The sequence below is a fragment of the Protopterus annectens genome, chromosome 1.part1 (genome assembly GCF_019279795.1).
Source record: "Protopterus annectens isolate FY-2018-M chromosome 1.part1, PAN1.0, whole genome shotgun sequence".
Classification (NCBI taxonomy): Eukaryota; Metazoa; Chordata; order Ceratodontiformes; family Protopteridae; genus Protopterus; species Protopterus annectens.
Window position 1 is genome coordinate 350,144,834 of NC_056726.1, and position 21,679 is coordinate 350,166,512.

At 40.4% G+C, this 21,679-nt stretch overlaps 1 protein-coding gene across 1 annotated transcript in view; it reads left to right on the forward strand.

Moving 5' to 3' along the window:
* Window positions 1-21,679, forward strand: part of EMC1 (ER membrane protein complex subunit 1) — a 1,424,536-nt gene that overhangs the window by 71,906 nt on the left and 1,330,951 nt on the right. The window contains exons 2-3 of the mRNA XM_044087063.1: window positions 8,602-8,729; window positions 20,419-20,484. Of these exons, the coding sequence (XP_043942998.1) occupies window positions 8,602-8,729; window positions 20,419-20,484 (194 nt within the window). The remainder of the gene's footprint in view (window positions 1-8,601; window positions 8,730-20,418; window positions 20,485-21,679) is intronic.

Genomic DNA, 21,679 nt, shown 5'->3' on the forward strand with positions numbered 1-21,679 from the left:
GACGTACCTCCCTGGACTACATGAAAAGAGACATAGAGGAGCTCTCTGATTATGTAGCCCAGGCAGGTATGACACTAACCCTGAGCAGTATCCTTCCTTCACCAAGAATGATGCCACAATATAGAGACAAGATGATCAGCTTTAACAATTGGCTTAATGTCTGGTGACATTCAAAGGGGATCCAGTGTCTGTCTGCCTGGGATGACATGCTTGACAAGCCACGCTGCTACGCAAGGGACGGCTTGCACCTGTCACCCTGGGATTCCGGGTATTGGCTAAGGCTCTTGCCACCCCATAGTGCCTTTTAGGCAAGGCTCAAATTCTAAACCTACCACCCTAGAAAACAAAAATGGGAAGAAACTGAGGGTAATGCTGCTCAATGCCAGAAGTCTAAATCTCAAAATGCACGCACTCGAGGCCCTTCTCAGTATGGAGAACATCGATGTCTGTGCTGTAACTGAAACCTGGTTCAAGGCTCCTGAGAGCACCCGGCACTATTAGGTTTTACCTCATATCATGCGTTCCGGCCCCAAAACCCGGACCACACCACAAAAGGAGGGTGTATCCATATTCATAAAGGATACTCACACCTCCAGGTTGGTAACAACGCACAAAGCTTGAAACCATCCAGGTGCAACTAACCATAGGCAAAACTGCTCTACAAATTGTAGCATGCTACAGGCCACCCTCTCAAACTCAGGAACCCCACACAGCCTTCCTGAAGACACTGGAGGGTATAAATGTATCTCCAAACACCATCATATTGGGTGACTTCAACTACCGAATATAGACTGGGAACATTACTCAAGCCCTAACTTTCTAGCCCAACGGTTCCTGGAGTTCATAAATTCAAATGCCATGGAACAGCTAGTCACTGTTCCCACGAGAGGAGAAAATATACTAGATCTCATTGTCACAAACATGGGGACAAAATGCTCCACACGGAAGTATATCCCTCATTGGTGAGATCTGATCATAAACTAATCTCACTGAAATCCACATCCGCCCCACCCCAAGCAAAAAAGACCATAGTGAAGAACTTCTCTAAAGCAAACTTCACACTACTCATGACTGGTGTGGTATCCTTCAAGGCCCCTGAGCCAGAGGAAACCACAAACCAAGCTGGAAGCCCTTACAAATGCCTTCTATGAACACCTCCAGGACTGCATGGATCAGGCAATCCCAAATAAAACCAAGACTCTTTCCACAAAGGGCAAACGTCCAGTCTGGTGGACCCCAGCCATTAACAAACTTTACAATAAGAGGAGAAAGCTATTACATGATAGAACAAAATCCATAAAAGGGAAGTCACCCCTGATCATTATTAGTAAAAAAATACGAGCACTCATAAAATCAACTAAGGCCAATTTTGCGAGAAAAATTGCCATGGATTCAAAGGACAATCATAAGGCCTTTTTCAGCTATGTTAGGAACCTGGGTGGAAACTCCCAGATATGCTCAGAATTAGTCCAAAAAAATCACTGAACCCACAGACATTGCCAACATACTGGCAGACAGGTTCAGTGCAAACTTCACCCCCCCCCTCCCCCCCCCTAAAGGAGATAACTATCCCAGCCGAGTGTAGCCTCCCGGACATCTCAAATGCGCAGGTGAAAGCTGCTCTCTCTAAAGCTAAAAACACAGCATCAATGGGACCGGATGGTGTCCCCGGCTGTGTGCTACACGAGCTAAATGAGGAATTAAACCCGCACATAAGGCAGCTGTTTAATCTCAGCCTTACCACAGGATACGTGCCCAAGGAGTGGCGTACGGCAACTGTGGTCCCACTCCACAAAGGCGGCGCCTCTACGGACCCTGGTAATTACCGCCCCATAAGCTTAACAAGTCTAGTCTGCAAAGCTATGGAGAGGATCATAATGGAGCTCATAAACAAAGATATAGGGGACTTGCAGACATTGGACCCGACCCAGTTTGGCTTTGTCAAGGGAAGATCATGCCTTTTGAACTTGGTCGACTTCTTGAAACAGTCACCAAGGCCATTCATGAGGCAAAGGCAGTCCATACAGCCTACCTTGACCTTGCAAAGGCTTTCGACACAATACCCCACTCGGGTATTGTAGAAAAACTTACCAGCTTAAATGTAAACCCATATGTCACAAGATTGGTTGCAAACTGGCTTAAGGACAGAACCCACAGGGTTAGAGTTGCTGGCGCTGTGTCAGACTCCAAGCCGGTCACAAGTCGTGTCCCACAGGGCTCGGTCCTTGGCCCCCTATTGTTTGGCATCTACTTCTCAGAAGTACAGGCCAACATGGGAGGACTTTGGCTGACAAAGTTTGCAGACGACTGCAAATTGGGCCATAGTGGAAAGTGCATCGGACACGGATATCCTTCAGAAGGGACTCACGGAAACAGATAGCTGGTGCCAGAGCCATGGCCTGAAGTTAAACGCCAAAAATGTATAGTCATACCCTTCGGGAAAAACAAGGTAACCCCAAGCTACCATATAGGTGGCAATCCACTAAGCACAGAAGAGGTTATCAGGGACCTGGGGACCCAGGTTGACAGTGGCCTTTCTTTTGACACTCACATTGCTAAAGTGGTTAGAAAGACCTTCTACATTGCCCACCTGATCATGAAGGGATTCACATCCAGATCTAGTGAGGTCATTGTTCCCCTGTACTCTTCACTTATCAGACCAATGATCAAGTACAATGCCCCATTCGGGATGTATCTCACCCGACATCTGCAGTAATTGGAGAGACCCCAAAAGTTCCTCACCAAAAGGATAAAGGGACTCCAAAATCTGTCATATGCTGCCAGATTGAAGAAACTCCAGCTCTATTCAGTCGCATACCGTCTGCTCAGAGGTGACGTGCCTGACATACAAGGCCATGTCCAACCCGGAATTAATGGACATGCTCCACCTCAAAAAATCCAAATCCATCAAAACCACTAGAGCAAGCGACTTAAACCTTAGCACGGATATAAATAGGGCGTGCTGGAGGGATAGATTTATCACTCAGAGACTCCCTATGCTGTGGAATAAAATCCCGGTCCATGTGAGGCAGAGCACCTCGCTGACTCTTTTCAAGAGAAATCTAGACCTGTGGATGGGAGATCGTAGGTTTACCATGGGAATCATCTCTGTGTCACTGCTGGACAGAGGCACAACAAACTAATGGGCACAGTATTTTTTCATATAAGGGGTGGCGTAAGCCACAATAATTTGGGCTAGGCTTATAAATGCCTTAGGGCAGATAGCCTAGTATAAACCTATGAACCTATGAACATCATGTTATAGGTGGTAATAGATTTGTGTTCAACATATAGGTTCATAGGTAGGTACTAGGCTATTGGCCCGGGGGCCTACGTAAGCCTAGCCAACAAGGTTCCCTGGCTTACGCCACCCAAGAAAGTTATTTTCCTGAGCTACTTTCAAGCAGAGACACAGAAGTGATCCCCGGGGTGTATTTCCTATTTCCCATCCACTCATCAAGATTTTTCTTGAAGAGTGCTAATGAAGAACTTTGCTTGACATAGATGGGTAGCCTGTTCCAGAGTATGGGAAGTCTCTGGGACAGGAATCTATCCCTCCAGCATGTCCTGTTTATTGTGGTGACAAGGTTTAGGTCCCTAAAGCGTGTAGCACGGAGGGATTGGGATTTCTTTAGGTGTAGCATGTGCAGCAGCTCTGGGTTTGACATAGCTTTGTATGTTAGGTAGAGATCACCTCGGAGTAGGCGATATGCTGCGGAGTAAAGCTGGAGTTTTTTGAGACGGTCAGTATAGGGCATCTGTTTGAGGCCAGTAGTCATATTTGTGAGGTACTTCTGTGGCCTTTCCAGCTGCTGCAGATGTCTTGTGAGGTACATTCCAAAAGGGGCATTGTACTCTATAATGGGTCTAATGAGTGTCGTGTAGAGGGGAACAATGACCTCTCTTTTTTTTTTTTTTTTCCTGGATGAGAACCGTTTTATGATGAGGTGTGCCACATAGAAGGGTTTCCTGACTACTGTGGCAGTGTGATGTTCAAAGGACAGACAACTGTCCACCTGGGTCCCAAGGTCTCTTATCACACATTCGGTGTTAAGTAGACTGCTGTCTATGTAGTAGTTCACGGGTACAGAGTTTTTACCAAAGGAGATGACAATGCACTTTTTGGCATTGAGCTTGAGGCCATGGCTCTGACACCAGGCATCTGTCTCAGCGATACCCTTCTGTAGGATTTCCACATAATTTGGGAACTCTACTATGGCTCCTAGTTTGCAGTCATCTGCAAACTTCTTTAGCCAGAGGCCTTCTGTAACGGCCTGCACTTCAGAGAAGTAGTTACTAAACAGGAGAAGTCCCAGGACTGAACCCTGTGGTACTCCACTTGTTACCGGTTTGAGGTCAAATTTGGAGTGTGCAACTTTTACAGTGTGGGTTCTGTCAGTGAGCCAGTTGGCAACCCATCTTGTGACGTAAGGGATTTATACCTAGTTTAGTGAGTTTAGCTATAGTTCCAGAATTTTGGATGGTGTCGAAAGCCTTGGCGAGGTCAAGATAGGCTGTGTGAACCACTTTACCCTCATCTGCGGCTTTGGTGACTGCCTCAAAGAAGTCGATCAGGTTCAGGAGGCATGATCTGCCGTTCACAAACCCGAACTGGGTGGGAGCCAGAGTTTGGAGGTTACCAATGTCTTTGTTTATGAGTTCCATGATGATACGTTCCATGGCCTTCCAGGCTCGTCGGGCTAATAGGTCGATAGTTCCCGGGATCAGTGGTGGCTCCCCCCTTTGTGGAGTGGGATAACTGTTGCTGTATGCCATTCAGTGGGCACAAAGCCTGATGTGAGGCTATGATTGAACATGGTGCTTAGGTGGGGAGCCAGTTCATTCTGAAGTTCGTGTAAAATGCAGCCTGGGATGTTGTCCGGTCCCATGGATGCTGTGTTTTTGGCTTTAGAGAGTGCAGCTTTTACCTGCGTAGTTGTGATTACAGTGACTCTGCATTCTTCCTATATAGATATGGGCCCTTTAGAGGTTTGGGGGTGAAGTTAGCACTGAACCTATCTACCAGGATGTTGGCAATATCAGTTGGTTCTGTAATTTTCGTGCTGTTATGCTGAAACTCGGAGCAGATCTGGGTGTTGCCATTGAGATTCTTGACATAGCTATAGAATGCTTTGTGGTTGTCTTTAGAATCAGTGGTGACTTTGTTTTCGTAGCTAGCTTTGGAGAATCTTTTAAGGGATCTCAGCTTCTTACTGAGGCTGACCAGGGAGCTCCTCCACTCATGGGATTTTACTCTTTTTTGCAACAATTTCTTCCTTCTTTTGTACAGTTTGTTTATAAAAATTTTAAAACACTAAAGCTCCGAAACCGGATGAAAATCCACACGGTTTAATGTTAAGAAAGGTTACTGAAATTTCAATAAATGGGTACACCAGTACCCAAAACAAAGTCACAGGCAAGTGTAGATGTAATATCCTAAACAAGTTAAAAGCACACTGTCCCGATTCCAATGTATAAGGTAGCCTTGCAAAAACTAGAATCCAGTATGTTAAGCGCTTTTCATTTGGGTTATACCCGAACTTCTTCAGACAACCTTCTCCGGTTATTGTTCAACTTAAATAGTTAATTCCTTCAGTTCTAGCCTATCAGGAAGAAGCTCAAATCAACTCGTTTTACAATAAAATCTTAAAATTTGAAACAGTCTATCTGGTGTAGTCATTAATACACGTTAAATTAGTTTATATGTCATATATTCAAAAATTACATGTTCACTTGTTGTGAGTGGCTAGTTTTACTCTCTTTTGCAACAGTTTGTTTATGGCGGGGGACCACCAGATTGGCTTCCATTTTTTGGAGGATAGCGTCTTGGTTCTGTTTGGGATAGCACGATCCATGCACTCGTGTAAGTGCTTATAGAGCGCATTTGTGTAGGATTCAGCAGTTGTAACTGTATTGTCCATCTGCATGGGTGTCATGAAGTTCACCACTTCTGTCTTAAGAAGCATGAAGTTGGCTTTGGAGAATTTTGTTTACTGTGGTTTCCTTAATGGGGGGTGGGGGCAGGATGTTGATATCTAGGGTGATTAGCTTATGGTCGGATCGGACTAATGAGGAGTTGACTTCAAGTGTGGAACACTGGTCACGCATGTTGGTAATGACTAGGTCTAGGGTATTGTTGCCCATGGTGGGTGTGTGGATAAGTTGATCCAGGGCATTGGAGTTTATGAATTCCAGAAAGTGTTGTGTGAAGGAGTTGGTACACTAGTAGTTTTCCCAGTTAATGGTGGGGTAGTTGAAATCGCCCATTATTAGGGTGTTTGGTTGAACCCTAATATTTTCCAGTACATCAAGAAAAGAGGAGTGGGAATCCTGGGGCATGGTGGGGGATCTGTAGCAAGCTACAATTTGGATTGCAGTTTTGCCCAGAGTTAGTTGCACTTGGATAACCTCGGAAGCATTATGCTGAGCAACTAGCCTGGAGGTGTGGATATCCATAATGAATATGGACACACCTCCACCTTTTGTGTTCCAGTCCAGGTTACATGGCCGAAAAGTGTGGAATGAGTTATAGCCTGGTAGTCCAGGGGCGCTCTTTAAAGCCATGAACCAGGTCCGTCACTGCACAGATATCTATGTTCTCCATTTTAAGGAGTGCCTCAATTGAGTGCATTTTGAGATTTAGACTTCTAGCATTGAGTAGCATTACCCTCAGTTTTTGCTTGCCTGTTCCTGTTACAGTAGTGAAGTTGTCATTTGAACCTTGCCTAAAAAGGGCACTATAGGGGCGGCAAGAGCCTTAGTTAGTATCTGGAATCCCAGGGGCGACAGATGCAGGCCATCTCTGGCAAAGCATCGTGGTCAGTCGACCATGTCTTCCCAAGCAGACAGATGTTGGATCCCTTCAGATTGACACCAGAAGCGTAGCCAATTGTTGAAGTCAATCATTTTGTCCTTGTACTGCGGTATAATTCTGGGCAATGGCAGAATGCTACTTAGAGCTAGGGTCATACCTGCCTGGGCTACAAGATTGGAGAGCTCTTCCATGTCTCTTTTCATGTAGTCCAGGGAGGTATGTCTCGGGTCATTCACACCAACATGGACAATGACAGAGTCATATTTGTACTTGTTGTCGAGTGACCTGAGTCCGTGGGTTATGTGGCGGATCCTGGCACCCGACACTCAGCTGACAGTAACCTTCTCCTTGTTTAGCCTGGTGAGTGGGACATCAGTGTGCCTGACTATAGAGTCCCCTGTGACTAGTGTGTTGGATATGTTGTTTACCTTATTGGCTGTGGTTGAGTGGCACACTGAGTCTGTGGACTGTGTCATTTGGGTTGTGTTGTGGGGGGTGGAAGTTGCTTGCGTTTCTGCTTTGGAGGTCTCTGTTGCTTGGGCAGATTATTATCGAGAGCTTCCGTGAATGTTTCTGTGTGGATTTTGGTGGCATAGATTTAGTGAGACTATGTGATAAGGGTGATGTGGTGCAAGTGTTTATCTTCTCCTCTTGAATGTCAAGTTCAGTCTTGGTTGGAGAGCGCTTTACCTCCAGTTTGGCTAGATAAATGCATCTGTCACAGGTTGTAGTGTTGGGTGATAGGAGGAGAGGATTGTATGCTGATGTATGGTTTCAAGTCCCACCCTTGCCATTCTGACAACAATTTATCAAATGTAACCTTCTCCATTATTTTTCTACAACATAAAAGTAAACTTACAGGTCTATATGACTCTTGGTTTATCCTACTTCCCTTGAAGACCGTTTTACAAGTGCATGTCTCCAATCATGAAAGAATCTCCCCATATTTATATAAAAAAGTAAATAACAGGTACATTGGTATTGTAAGTTCATACAAAGTGTTCTCAGGTCATTCTTACAAGTTCCGTCTCTTCCCTCTGCTTTATTGGAATCCAATTTGTGTAGCTCTTTTTCAATATAATCTAATTTGATTTCAGTATATGAGGTCACCCGGATGTTACTAGGACAATATATCATCCCCTTTGTGGAGCCAAACTGTCTTGCATAAGATTTTGTAAATATACCTATAATCTGTTGTGCCCAAATACATTTTAGAATCTGCACAGTTTATCAATTTTCCACCTAGGATTAGGGAAGGGCTATGGTTGATATAGGTGAGAAATGGATGGGAAGTCTGTTTCAGAGAGTGGGAGTACTCTGAGATATGGTTTATTTACATTGTAAGAAAGTTTGAATCCTTAGATTTCAGAATTCTGATGCTGTTGATTCTGTGGATATACAAAAAGTCAATCGGAGAGGGCCCCAAGGATTCCTTGGATGCTTTTTGTTCTCATAATATTCACTCTGTTCCTAGTGCCTTAATTGAAAAATGTGTATTTTGCTTTCTAAAGTTTGTCAGCTGAGCTGCAACTTAATTTTATCACTGTAAATGACTTAGACACACAAGAAACTGAAGCAAAAATGTAGCTTCAAATTTTCCTTGTTTTAGGCGTACCATCTTTACAGTTTTAGTTTCTACTCCTTTGGATTTCCTGTTGTATAACAACATGATGTACTTAAGTTGCTGTGTTAAATGTTTGTAATTATAGGCTTTGACAGTAATTGCTCTTTAATGTGTGCTATGGTATACAAGGCTGCTGACTTTTTTTTCCATTTCATAACTTTAGGAGGCAACAGTATGTGGGAAAACTGCAAAACGTGGCCTTTGACACAGCAACACAGTTATCCCGGCGACTGGTAGTGACCACTGAAAAGAATGTGATTGCAGCTCTGAATGCCAGAACTGGAGAGCTGTGTAAGTAAACTTGGGAGCTTTGTCCATTGCCTTTTATTCTGTAGACCTGTAAATATGATTTGCCATTCAGGAAGTCAGCCGTTCATATTTGTATTAGCTTTTGTATCTTCAGTCCAGATACAGGCTTTAATGCAGTAATCTGTAACTTGGTAACTATTTCCATCCCTTTTGAAAAAAATTTGTATGGTTGAATTTTTTTTTTCTGTGGGGGAATATTGATTACATCAGTTAAATGGGCATCAAAATGAAACATTTATGGGACTAATGTGTCAAAAAACTTGGCACTAGCTTTTAGACTTGGTAAATGAGCAGATTAGTCTTTGTTTATATACTTAGAAACATATACAAATTTAGTTACTTAAATTGATAACCCGGTCTACCTGGGCCACTTGATTATTGCAGCTATTCATTACATATATGCCTGTCTCTTCACAACCTCCTTATCCAGTGCACTTTTCCTTCAATTAATAGATTTGTTCTTCACTCCTCAGCCAGGTGTAGTCGTCCACAGACCATGTACTTTCTTAGCAAAATAAAATATCTTTAGAAAAAGCGTGGTTTATTGAGCACTGCAGGTAACTTTTAAAAGGGGTTCACTGTTTGTGTGCAGCAGATCATTTAGTGCTTCATGTGTGCTTAAGTAACATTCAATTTGTTTTAGTAGTAAAGTGATCATGGTCTCCATGTTTCTTCTGAGTTAGTAATGAAGACAGAGAAAATCTGTGATGAGACTGTTTGTTAGTATAGTTATCATATGGAGAATCTGTTTCTCCTTTTGGCAGGTCAGATTAGGACTCTGGCAGTACTCCCAACAGCCAAAACTTTAGCATTGTCATAAGAGAAATGGGTTTCCTGAGAGTAGAGCAGGAAGAGTTATAGGCCTTGCTCCATACTGGGGGTTATTCCAGGACATGAGCATAATAAGTGTAAGTCATGTGTCATATGTTTCCTCTGCTGCACCCTTACACCTACTGCTCAGTTTTCTATGCATTGCTGGGTAATGCCATCTATAGAGCTTCTTGAATTAGGGTGCATCACATGGCTAGCGGATCATCTGTCTTGTCATTGTCGAAACAGTCCACCACTCCCTAGCCTTAGTCTTTGAATCTACTCAGGATTCCCACACTAGGCGGTCCTTGTGGAACTTATTGCTACTGTAAGTATTTAGTGCTCTGTACAGGGTGGACAAAAGATGTAACTTTAAAGATTGCATTCTGGGACACCATCTCACAATGTTCACTAAATCTCAGTCTTGCTAAATTATTTTATGACTGTTGCTAACCGGTTGTAGATATTGACACCATTTTGAAGTACTCCTGTAATTGTGTTCCCTGCATGAGGCCAACAGGAGTCGACCTTTTTCCACTTTGGCTAGTGGCTGACATCTTAGTTTGGCTAAACAGTCTTCCCAAAAAATGTTTCCCCGTCTTCCAAAATACTAGTGCTGGCCCAAATCCTTTCCCAAACAGAATAGTTGGATTTAATTAACCAAGCATTCTGGAACAACTTGATTAACTGCTCTTGGAGTCCTGAAGGATCCCATATCTTCCTTGTGCTATTCATGTCAGGTTTTCCCATTGTACATGTAGATAAAGTTTACTTCAGGAGTGATCCGGCATGCACAGTGGTTCATATCTGCAACCATAGTGTATCTTTGTAGGTCTAGACATTGAGTCCCCTAAACTGTGTGTTGGACATTACTTTTTTTCTGGGCAATTTAGAATGCTTGTTATCCCAGTTATAGCTAAGTAACATTTTCTGTAGGTTAGATGTAAGTGGATGGTTGGCTAGTGAAGGTATGCATCTAGTATGAAATAAAAATTTGTGCAGTACACAAATGAACTGTCTATATTTTTGGCAGTGAGGGTCAAATTTTGTTAGGGACCAAGAATGCATTGGAGCCAGTGAGCTTGTGATTTAAGTAGCTTAGGTTGATAGTGGGAATATCAGTAAAAGTATTTTATATTTTTATATACTGAGTAAGTGTAGGATGAAGTGCAACAAATTCCTAAACTTTGTTTATTGCCTGCTAGTGGGGTCCAAACTGAATTGAGAGGGAATAAGACTGTTTTTCCAAAATGACCTTAAGGCTTGAAAATTCCTGGAATTCTTTCAGCATTTGAATCACCTGTGTCATATGCTAATGTAGGCTTTATAGGCAAAGTACTCAATCATCAGCAAATCATGCATCAGTTAAGATGTTTTACCCACTTACTGCCCCCTCCCCCCAATGGACGGTAGTGCTGGTTAAGGTAGAGACTTGTGTTTCAACTGCTAGTGTAAGTAGTGCAGGGGAAATGTAGATACTACTTTTTGTTGTGGCAAATGATACTCCTTCACTGGAGTATATAATATCATTACTCATTGTAATGAGTACATACTCCTACAGATTTAAACTTGGTTTAGCTTCAAAACCTTGAGATAAATCATGTGACCATATCTTTAAAAACATTAAAAGAGCATTTTCAGCCCAAGTCAAATTCAGGTTCATGTTTTAAGTGCTTTGCCCTAAGTAGTTCACATCAGTGATAAGCATAGCCCTCAACCAGTCAGGGACAAATCTTAACAGAATTAGGGATAATCCAGAAACATTAAAGGACAATCAGGAGCACCTTTAAAATATTAATACTGTTAACTTCAGACTGACAGAGTAGGGAGAATGTGAATTAATATACATTTTCTGAAGTAAAATAAATCTATAACTCTATTGTCATCATTTATTAAGTGTAATTCACCAGCTTTCTCCAAAAGTCACCAATTTTAGGAGGGATTCAGAGGAACAGAGCTAAAATTTGAGTCAAAATCCAGGACATCCCTGAAAGTCAGTGACAGTTGAGAAGTATGGATAAGCATGACACAACAAGGAAAATGGCAAAAAGTTTCAAAAATAAAAAGAATATACAAGAATGGTAACAGGGATATGAAAATAACATTGTAATCAGTACAACTGAAGTGCATTACAAAGCAGTAGTAAGCTGTTTAATATGTTATTTCAACATGGCTGGACAGATAGTTGTTAGTTAACGAGTCTAGTGGTAACTGGGCAGTCTGATTGAATATCTGTTGATAAAGCTGCATCCTAATTTTTAGTCATAAGATTGTAACTTATTTCCATTACAGTTCAGGTAATCCTGTAGGGGAAACTTCAATGAGACAGAAAATTGTCAGACTCTTCTGACAAGAAGGGATATGAGTGAAAGTTGGAAGGTATCTGCTGGGGTACAAAAAGAAGGGCAGAATCAGGGAAATGCGTTAAGAAATGTGAAGGAAGAGAAAAAATGAAAACAAAACAGTACAGAAAGAGAGATACTTAGAAAAACCATAGGCAAATTTAGTTAGCAAAATGGAGATGAAAATATGGAGTAAAAGTTCTATAACGTACAGCAAGAAAAATGAGTATCACTGTTTCAGAAAGTATGCAAAAAAGGGAGAATAACTTATTAAAGAGTAAGACCACATGGAGATTGTTTACTTAAGGACAAACCATCGTATGTCATGCAGGTGTGCCAACTTGATTGACATCCCACCGGGGGTTGTCAGTTTGTGTGTGGATGATTTTTTTTTTTTTATTCTTCTATTTTTTTTTACTTTTTTAACATTAATAAATTTAAAAAGTTAAAGAATAAAAAAATTAAACTCTAATGGGGATTACTGACTTAATGTCTGTGAAAGACTGCATACATGGGCATTAAATACAGCAAAGGGGCTGCTGCTCCCTTCAGTCCCTGCTTTACACAGTTTTAAGTATCCTGCAGTCTGTTTGGGAGGGTATGGGGAGCATAAACACCTGGATGAATGTTACGCTTTTTTTTAAATCTTATTTTCTTAAGAACAACTTTATTAACACAAACATTTATTTATCGGGGAAAAAAAAGAAGTCTGACATTATAAGGTCAGCCCATGTTGTACTTGGGAGCTGTACTTGTTACTGCACATCCTGGTATGTCCTAATATAAATAATTCACCAGGGCGGAGTCAGTATGTGATGAGAATGCAGCAGCACTTTACCTCAGGCAAGGAAGAAAGAAGAAAAGATGTCAAAAAGAAGAAAGGAGAGGGGATCGTAAAAATGAAGCAGAAGAAAATAGATGAGGGGTTTAGCTGAAATATGGCAAGAAAAGGGAATATAAATATTAGTGTTGGCCTATAAAATTCATTAATATTAGTGGATGATCCACTGCCAGAGGGAAGTAGTCCAAATCTTTGGGACACGAGCATGTCAGAAAATATAAGTGGTAGCCATTATAATGACTGTATGTTTAACAGTACTTGGAAAGTAAATAAAAGAATAATAAGAAAGGCAGGCTCATCAGTGAAGGAAGGCATTAACGAGCTAATCTGAATTTCGTTTAGAGAACTTGATTATAGTGCTAACAAATCGGGCTAAAGCTAGCATAATATCGGAACAATTTTTTTCTGAGTCGAAGTACTTAAGAAGATTTAGATTTAAATATAGAAGTTTTAATTTTACAGAAAAAAAGTTAATATAAAGCAGAGTTAGCTGTAGAAATTGGGAATTAAGGAAAGATCAACAAGAAAGACCTAGAAGAAGAAAAACTTATCAGTCTATGCCTTTCCCCCTCTGCCTCTGCTCTCCAAGGTTTTACTAAAAGTCAGACAGGAACAACCAAAAATGATTCTGATTGCTCCAGACTGGCCTCGCCTACACTGGTACCTGCTTCTAAGGAATATGTCACACCTTCCTCCGTGGTACTTGCCTCAGACACCTCATCTATTGTCTCAGCAGAACTATCAAATTCTGCACACTCGGCTCCAAACTCTGAATCTTGCAGCATGGCTAATCAACTAATTTCACCACTCACATCTCTCGGTAAACCTGTGATGGATGTAATTTTGGAGGCTAGAAGGCCTAGTACTAGAAAAATTTTATGCCGATAAATGGAAGAGATTCTGTGCCTGGAACCAAGTACAAGGAATAAACACAGCAATACCCAATATTCCTCAGATTCTGCAATATTTAACCGAGATGCTTCACAAGGGCCTATCTTTTTCTTCTATAAAAATCCATGCCTCTGCCATCTCGGCTCATTACAACACAGAGCCTCCTCTCTTTTCTCATCCCCTGCTAAAGCAGTACCTCAGAGGGGCCAAAATTTTGAGACCTCCCAGGAGAGCACCAACTCCTGCATGTGACCTCAATTTTATGCCGGCAAAACTTACCCTACCTCCTTTTGAAACAGCTGCTACTGCAGACATAAAATTTCTTTCTTGGAAGACAGCCTTTCTTTTAGCAGTCACTTCAGCTAGAAGGATTTCAGAACTACAAGCTCTCATGGCAGTGGAGCCTTTCATTATCTTTTATCTGGACAGGGTGGCCCTCAGGACCAGTCCATCTTTTATAGCTAAGGTGGTATCCAGTGTGGCTCTTAACCAGACCATTCATCTGCCAACTTTTTTCCCAACTCTGCAGAACAAGGGGGAGTGGATTCTGCATTCATTGGATGTACACAGACAACTAAGATTCTACTTAAACAGGACAAAATCTCTAAGAAAGTCTGAGCAACTACTGGTGGCATTTGCTGCAGGGTCAGAGGGGAAGGCTATTTCAAAGCAGACTATTTCAAAATGGATAAGCCATTGTATTTGTTTCTGCTACATGCACCATGGTAAACCTGTCCCCAAGGGGATCAGATCCCATTCCACCAGGACTGCATCTACTTCTGCATCTTTTCTTAGAGGGGTTCCTACCAGAGACATTCTAGAAGCTGCTACTTGGAGCTCAGTTCATACGTTCACAAAGCATTACTATTTACCTCTCTTTTCTAAATCCAGGGCAGGCTTTGCCACTGCTGTCCTGCAGGGCCTTATATCTGCTCCTAATGCTATGTAATTCCATCCTCCCATCCATAGCTTTGGGATTCTACCCAAATGTAATGACTGCAACAGTGAAACACGAATAACATAGTACAGTTGTGTACACTTACCGTAAATGTAGATGTTAGAGTGTATTCACTGTTGCAGTCCGGGTTATGCAACCGCCAGCCCCCTTTTTTTCTCTTTTATTATACCTCTTCATTCCTTCACTATGCTCAAAAGCCTTTTTGATGTATTTGCTTTTAGTTGGAGGTAAAATTTTTGCGTTCTAAATTACATGCATATTTATAAATATATATATATTTTTGCTCCCCATTTGGGGGGTACCTGACATCTGGGGCAAGAAAAACTGATTAAAATGGCGTCTGCTGCATGTTTTATACCCCAGACGACCTGACGTCATGGAAGAGAAGACAGCAACCGATGCAGGACCCAAGACTTTGTTATTCAGGCCAACTGAGGGCAACCTGCCAGCAGATTACCCAAATGTAATGACTGCAACAGTGAATACACTCTTTTAACATCTACATTTATGGTAAGTGTACACAACTGTACTTTACCGTGGCTTATAAAATTTGGTTTAAGACCTAGAACTTAAAGAATACTACCACTATAAAAATAGCTGAAGAGTTTGACATTTATACTTCTTTCATAACCCCTATGGTTCCAGAGATATGAGCATTTGTTTAATACCATCCTACCTGATAAATACCTCTCTTCAGATTTTACTTTCTCACTTGCTTTTGCATTGTGATTATCTGATTAGATGAGCAACTTCGAGGTCTTTCTTGAGGGTACTGTTGTCCCTGGGAAAATTCACCTGTAGTTGTGCTTATGAAAAATCCTTCAGTGGACTCTGCCAGCCATAAAAGGTGTCATTTCTCTTTTGACCTTTAACATAAACTTCCTGATTGCCTTGACCCTTTACATTAATTGTGTGTTAAACTGTAAACTGCATTTTCTTTAATAAGAAAATCCTTTTACAAAGAATGTCTACCTTTGGTGCATTCTTGGAGCACAAAGTCTCCTAGTTTTGGATGAGGGGGCTGTTGCTCCCAAATCTGAGAGAAAATCATCTCAAATTAGTACAATTAGGTGGCCCTAACACCCTAAAAAGATGGATAAAAAAGTTACTGTGAAAGCTTTTGCAAGCATTGCAACTCCTTCAGTCCTGTCAGGACTTGAGGGCATTAGTTTTGCAGAAGTGTAGGTCTGTCAGCCTCTTAGCCCCATTGTCTATTGCAGAGATGTTTGTGAACGAATTACATGTAGAAATTGTAATTTTTGACTGGCAGGCCTTCCCTTAGTCTTTGCATGTTATTCTGGATAAAATCTCACTGGAGTTTGAAAGTGCTGCTTCATTAGCATTACTAATGTGAAATTGTTGAAGTGGCTACAGTGACTTGCAACTCCAAAACAGTATTCTGGCACATAACGCAGAGGATTAAGGCTTTAAATTGATTATAAACTGCTCCCTGTAGTGCATGATTTGATCCTCTTGCCTCCATTTGCCTACTGTGTGACTCTAAACAGGTCACTGAACCAGATAGTGCTCTTGTGCTGAGACGGAAAAGGGTCCATGTGGATTGGTGCTTTACTGTGCATAACAAATACAAAATAAAATAAATAAATAAAAAATGTTGGTTAGAGGAGACATTCTTGTGTTAGTTTATTTTTATTTTTGTTAGACCATGCAGTTGTGTAAGACACAGTGATTGTTAGATGGCTAAATAGGTTCATAGAAGGTTACTAGGCTAGCAGCCTAGTACAAGCATAGCCGTGTTAATCCTGAGTTGCTTCACTTGTCCATGGTGAGATGGACGTAATTTGCAGAGCGAGTCTATGATAAACACCAACTACCCCTGTCCAAGAGGGACATGGATGCCACCCCCAGGGTGAATTTGTAGTCTCCCATCCATTTGTCCAGGTTGTGCTTGAATAGGATCAGCGAGCAGCTCTGCTTCACATAAACATACATTGGAAGTTTATTCCAGAGAACCAACAAATATATCTGTCTCTCCAGCATGTTTTGTTAATGTCACAGGCTAGGTTACGATCCCTAGAGTGAGTGATTCTTGTGCTATTTGACTTGTGGATGTGCAGCATATCCATCAGGTCAGGGTCAGAGACTGCCCTGTAGGCCGTGATCTGGGATCACTGTAGCTCTAACACACCTTATACATTATTCTGTTTTAATAATCTTGTGTAACTTGAATGCTTGATTTAAACAATAGGTAATGTTTGGCCTGGTCATTTTGTTGCCTTCATACATGATAATGCAAGAGGTCTGGAGGATTTATTTCTTTGCTGCTGATGATGCAAAAAATGTGCTCCATCACAATAATATAGAAAGGATTAGATGACATTTGATAAGGCTGAAGGAATGGCTTAACATGTGAAGGTTTAAATTCAGTGCCAGAATACAAAGTAATTTTATCTTGGAATGTGGTATAGAGATGTTTTGATATGGGTATATAAATGTTTTAAAAGTGGGGTACATAGTACTTTGGAGATTCATTTTGTTTGTGGAGAAGTAGGAATTCACTCTAATTTGGTTAAACTAGGTAGTAGTAAATTCAAAACTAGGAGCAAATTTTTTTCACTTCATAGGGGGGAGTTGATTGAATAAACTGCCCTTAAAAATCAGGTAGGAACAAAATCTTGTAAGTTTTAAAAAGAATGTGGTTTGGTGATATGGTACACCATACGGCTGACTGGAGCAATGTCTATAGTGATCATCTGAGGTCCTTAGCCTTCAAAATACATTGTAACATTGGAAGCAAAAAAAATGGAAGGGAGTACACAGCTGGAGAGGAAGTAGTACCAGCAACAAATTAGAAAAGGTGCTTGGGGCAACCATATTAGATGACCTGAAAGTAAGGAAGCAGTACAAGAAAGTAGTGAGAAAGACCTGATAGAATTCTGGGATGAATAACAAGAAGGAATTGCCATCATAAACCAAAAACAAACATTTTATTATTTTTTCTTTATACAGACATTTGTTAGGATTCCACAAACATGTGGATTACTGTCTGCAGTTCTAAGGACACTAGTAGGGTGAAGGTATTTCAGGTTAAAGGAAATGTAATGATATATGGTCTGTGAAAAAATGTATATGGACCAGAAGCGCTTAAAGACAGTAATATTTATTAGGAAGGGAAAAGATGGGCCAGGATAGACATTTTTTGAGTATGTGAGGGAGTCTACAGAGTTAAGTGGATGCCATCTTTAAAAATATTGATGCCTAAAATCAAAGGGGCATAATCTAAGGAAAGAAGGTGGGTAGCTTTAATTGATAGGGTAGTGGTTGAGTGAAACAGTCTTTGTGGAGAAGGTATGGTAAAAACATTAAAAATTCAAGAATATTTATGACAGATAGTTATTGTTATGAAAGATGGAAAGGAGAAAAGCAAAGCTTTTTTAGTAGACTCAACAGCTGATTATGTAGGCAACCGAATGGACTGTCTAGTGTCTGTTCTGGTACTGGTCTCCTTTGTATCTTTAGTTTCTGTAGATCCCTCGTTTCCATCTCCAGATTTAAGTCTTGACTGACTACCCCCCCAACCCCAAACTTAGGCCGTCAGCCATCCTGTGTAATGGCTGGGGAGGGTGCTAATTCCCTTGTAGTAAAAGGCAGAAGGGAGTTTTGGACATAACAGAGCAGCAGCATCTAGGTTGTTCACAGGGAGTTTGTTGTAAGACTTGATATCCGTTGTGTATGCTTCTGTAAGCACACAGGAGATGTGTGCATTGGGTAAAGCATGTAGTGTCAGTCAATTCACATGGGGATTGTAGTCCTTCGGTAGCCCTGACCCGTTATAAGCAGATGCTCCCTATTAGATCTGTGGTCTCCAACAGGGATTCAGTGCTGGGATGTATGCCTCTTAAGACATTCCCCTTCCCTCTCCTCAGTGAATGGTGAGCTGTCTGAGTTTCATAACTCTTTTCCCTCACCTCCCAGCTCATCCACAGCCAGACTTCCTAATTGAGCTTGGATTGTTTTGGTCATAGTCAGTGCTCCATCTCTCCATGCTGTGAAGCCTGCTAGTTCTTGTGTTTTATTTTGGTAACTCATTAAGGCCTAGAATGCTGCTCTGTCCTGATTTCATGTCAGGAGCTCTAGTTGTGTGGGCTGCTACCTTGTACTGTTCAGTCCTATAGCATTTGAAAAGCAGACCATGCAGTGTCCTTTTTCCACTGTAACTTAAATGCGGTACTAACATTGCAGTATTCAGTGCTGTGATTAAGCACATTAAATGTGAGAAATGACAGACTGAGCAAGAAAGGCAAATGGTGTTTTTCTCACATTTTTTCCTTGGGATTAATTTTTACCCCCTTTTCCAGGAAGTGTGGTGTCTCATGCACAGTTTGACTCGATCCACCAACCTCTCACTCATTTAATTTTCTACTTTGCTCTTATGTCTAAGCAATTGTTCTCCAGCTTGCCAGTACTCCGGAATGTAACACCTCATTAACTGACTGTCAGCAGATTTTGATGAGTTAACAAGTATGTGAATTGATGAACGAAGAACACAGTCAAAGCAGACGGACAGTCTTCAAAGGAAAACCAACTAACTTTATTGTTAATCTCTTTCGTTCAAAAGAACTTCATCAGAACATTGTATTGTAAAAAAAACACTCCCTTAAATACCCTTTAACTCATGTCACATGTATAAAAACGGCCAATAGTAATGTCTAAAATACAATAATATATAACCAATTAAAATACTTGTATAATTGTATTAAATCACATTTCCGTTCACATGTAATTGTGTAAAACTAACTTATACCATAAAATTTTAACTTTAATAGCGAACTAATAGAACAGGAATCATTTAAAGCTGGACAATTACAGGTATTTAACAACAACTGCAATTTTAATTCAGCTTTATCAAGATGTTCATCAATAAAGAGCATCAATCATTTTTTTTTTATTTTTAATATCTAAAAGGCGTTCCTATACTCTTCTTTTAAACTGTCTGCTGGTCTTTCCAACATAAAATGCAGAACATGGGTTGCACTGTGCCAAATATACGTTTGCAGTATTGCAAGAAAAATTTCCTTTAATGTTAGAAACTTTTTGATTTATAATAAATTTGTCACTGATGTTCACACAGTGACACGATGAACAATTAACCACATTTTTAGTGCCCATGCTCTGCCAGTTGTTTACATCACCATTTTTCCTTTCCAAGCAAGTTTTTAAACATTTTGCTTTTTTATATACTATCATATATTTTTCACCAAACTTATCAATACCCTGAATGGATGTGTTTTTACTTAGTTGCCAGTCAAAGCAACATCATTTTTCTGAGATGCATAGGTGGAAATTGAAATACTGGGAGAAAACTTATCTAACCACGGTTACAATATACAAACTTCACACACGGTGATTAGTGGTCAAGAAGACTGAACTGAAGACCACTGAGGCAGAAATCTTAACCACTAAGCTACTGAGCTGCCAGTAGATTTCTTTTAATAAGCCATGACAAGTTAGTTTCACAAGGTACTGATTGTTGACTTCACTACATAAAAAGTGTAATTCGCTTAGTAATCCTTATCTCTGCATGCCTTATTTTTTTATGATTATACAGTGAACAAATGCACAATTTGAAAATGTAAAAGGAGTTGCAGTTGTTTATTTATTACAAATACCTGTGCTCTGAGATGTTCTTGCAGGATTTACTGTGATCACATGGTATACTTTGACCAGCAGTTTTCAAGATATTTAAACATTTGTTTAACTATTGAATGTGTACTTCAAATGTATACTTATGTAAACCAATGATTTGATAGTAGTTTCTGTATTAGCATCTACATCTGTTTTTTAATAATACTTTTTTTTTATTTGAAGTCTGGCGACATGTGGATAGAACTGGCCCTGAAGGAAGAATTGATGCACTTTTAACCCTTGGTCAAGGTGAGTTCCAACATCTTAGTGTTCTACAGTTTACCTGGAATTAGCAGCCTGTTTTGCTAATGTGACATAATAACAAATGTATTTTCAGGTATTTGAATTGATGTGAATTATTATGATGCATGTAGCAACATCAGCACTTTGGCAAAAGAAGTATATTCATAGAGAGGCATTAATACTACAGCTAGAGGAACACTTACTGTGGGGTATGAATTCAGGAGAAAAAAAGTGCTGGGTTTCAAAATCCTGTAGGTTGGAACGTTGTGGTTGCAGGATTGTTGCATATTCATTTTTACGGTCTTTTGATGCTGTCCTCTCTCCTCCTCTTCATTTCATAACTGGCTGCAGGTCTCCAATAAAACAGTCTTTTAAAAATGAGACTAAGGGGGGTGCAGTTAAAGCATTAAAAAACACACACTGTTATAAAGCAACACAGTGCAGAAAACACAAAAGCACTGAAATACAGACAGGATCTAATACACTTTTTTATTGGATAAACACAGGTTACGTAATTTCTTGATCTTTTGAGCCAGCAAGAGCCCTTCATCTCCTGACTCCAGACAAATGATTCTTGTCTACATAAAAGCTCCAGTAATTAGAAAACCTACACTGGGCTAATAAAAGGTGTTATGTCATGTCTCTGTTTGTGTTTTTGTGTTTGCATTATAGAAAAGTAATTTATCAATACAATTTTGCAAGATGTCTTCGCTACCTTGCGCCCCCAACATTTTGGCTGTGCCTTCATTCCCCTTTCTCTAAATATTCTATGGTTTGAGATCAATGTTAAGAAAAAAGTTAAAATAATGAAACTTTTCTTTCTTCGAGCCTCCAGACCTTGAAGATAGTACTTAACATTTGCAGCAAAATAATGACATTTATTGATTGTAACCTGACAAATCCTAGTGTTCCTCTGGTAATTAATATATTTATTTTTGTTGCCATGAGATGTAAGTGCTGTGTCTGTATATAATCCGGTAACATACGTCCCCTTTTTTTCTTATTTTGCTTCTTGTGATTTTATTTTCCCTGTTATTGCATCACTTTTGCTGTTGTTTGAAAGAGTTTCATTATGATACCTGACTTGCAGCACCTAGCTGTCATGGCATTTGTAAACAGAATTTCACCTGCTACTGGTTATGTTTTGAGAAATTCCCAGAGGCTGTTTTTCGTAATACTGTCTGGAAAAATAAACTGAAGT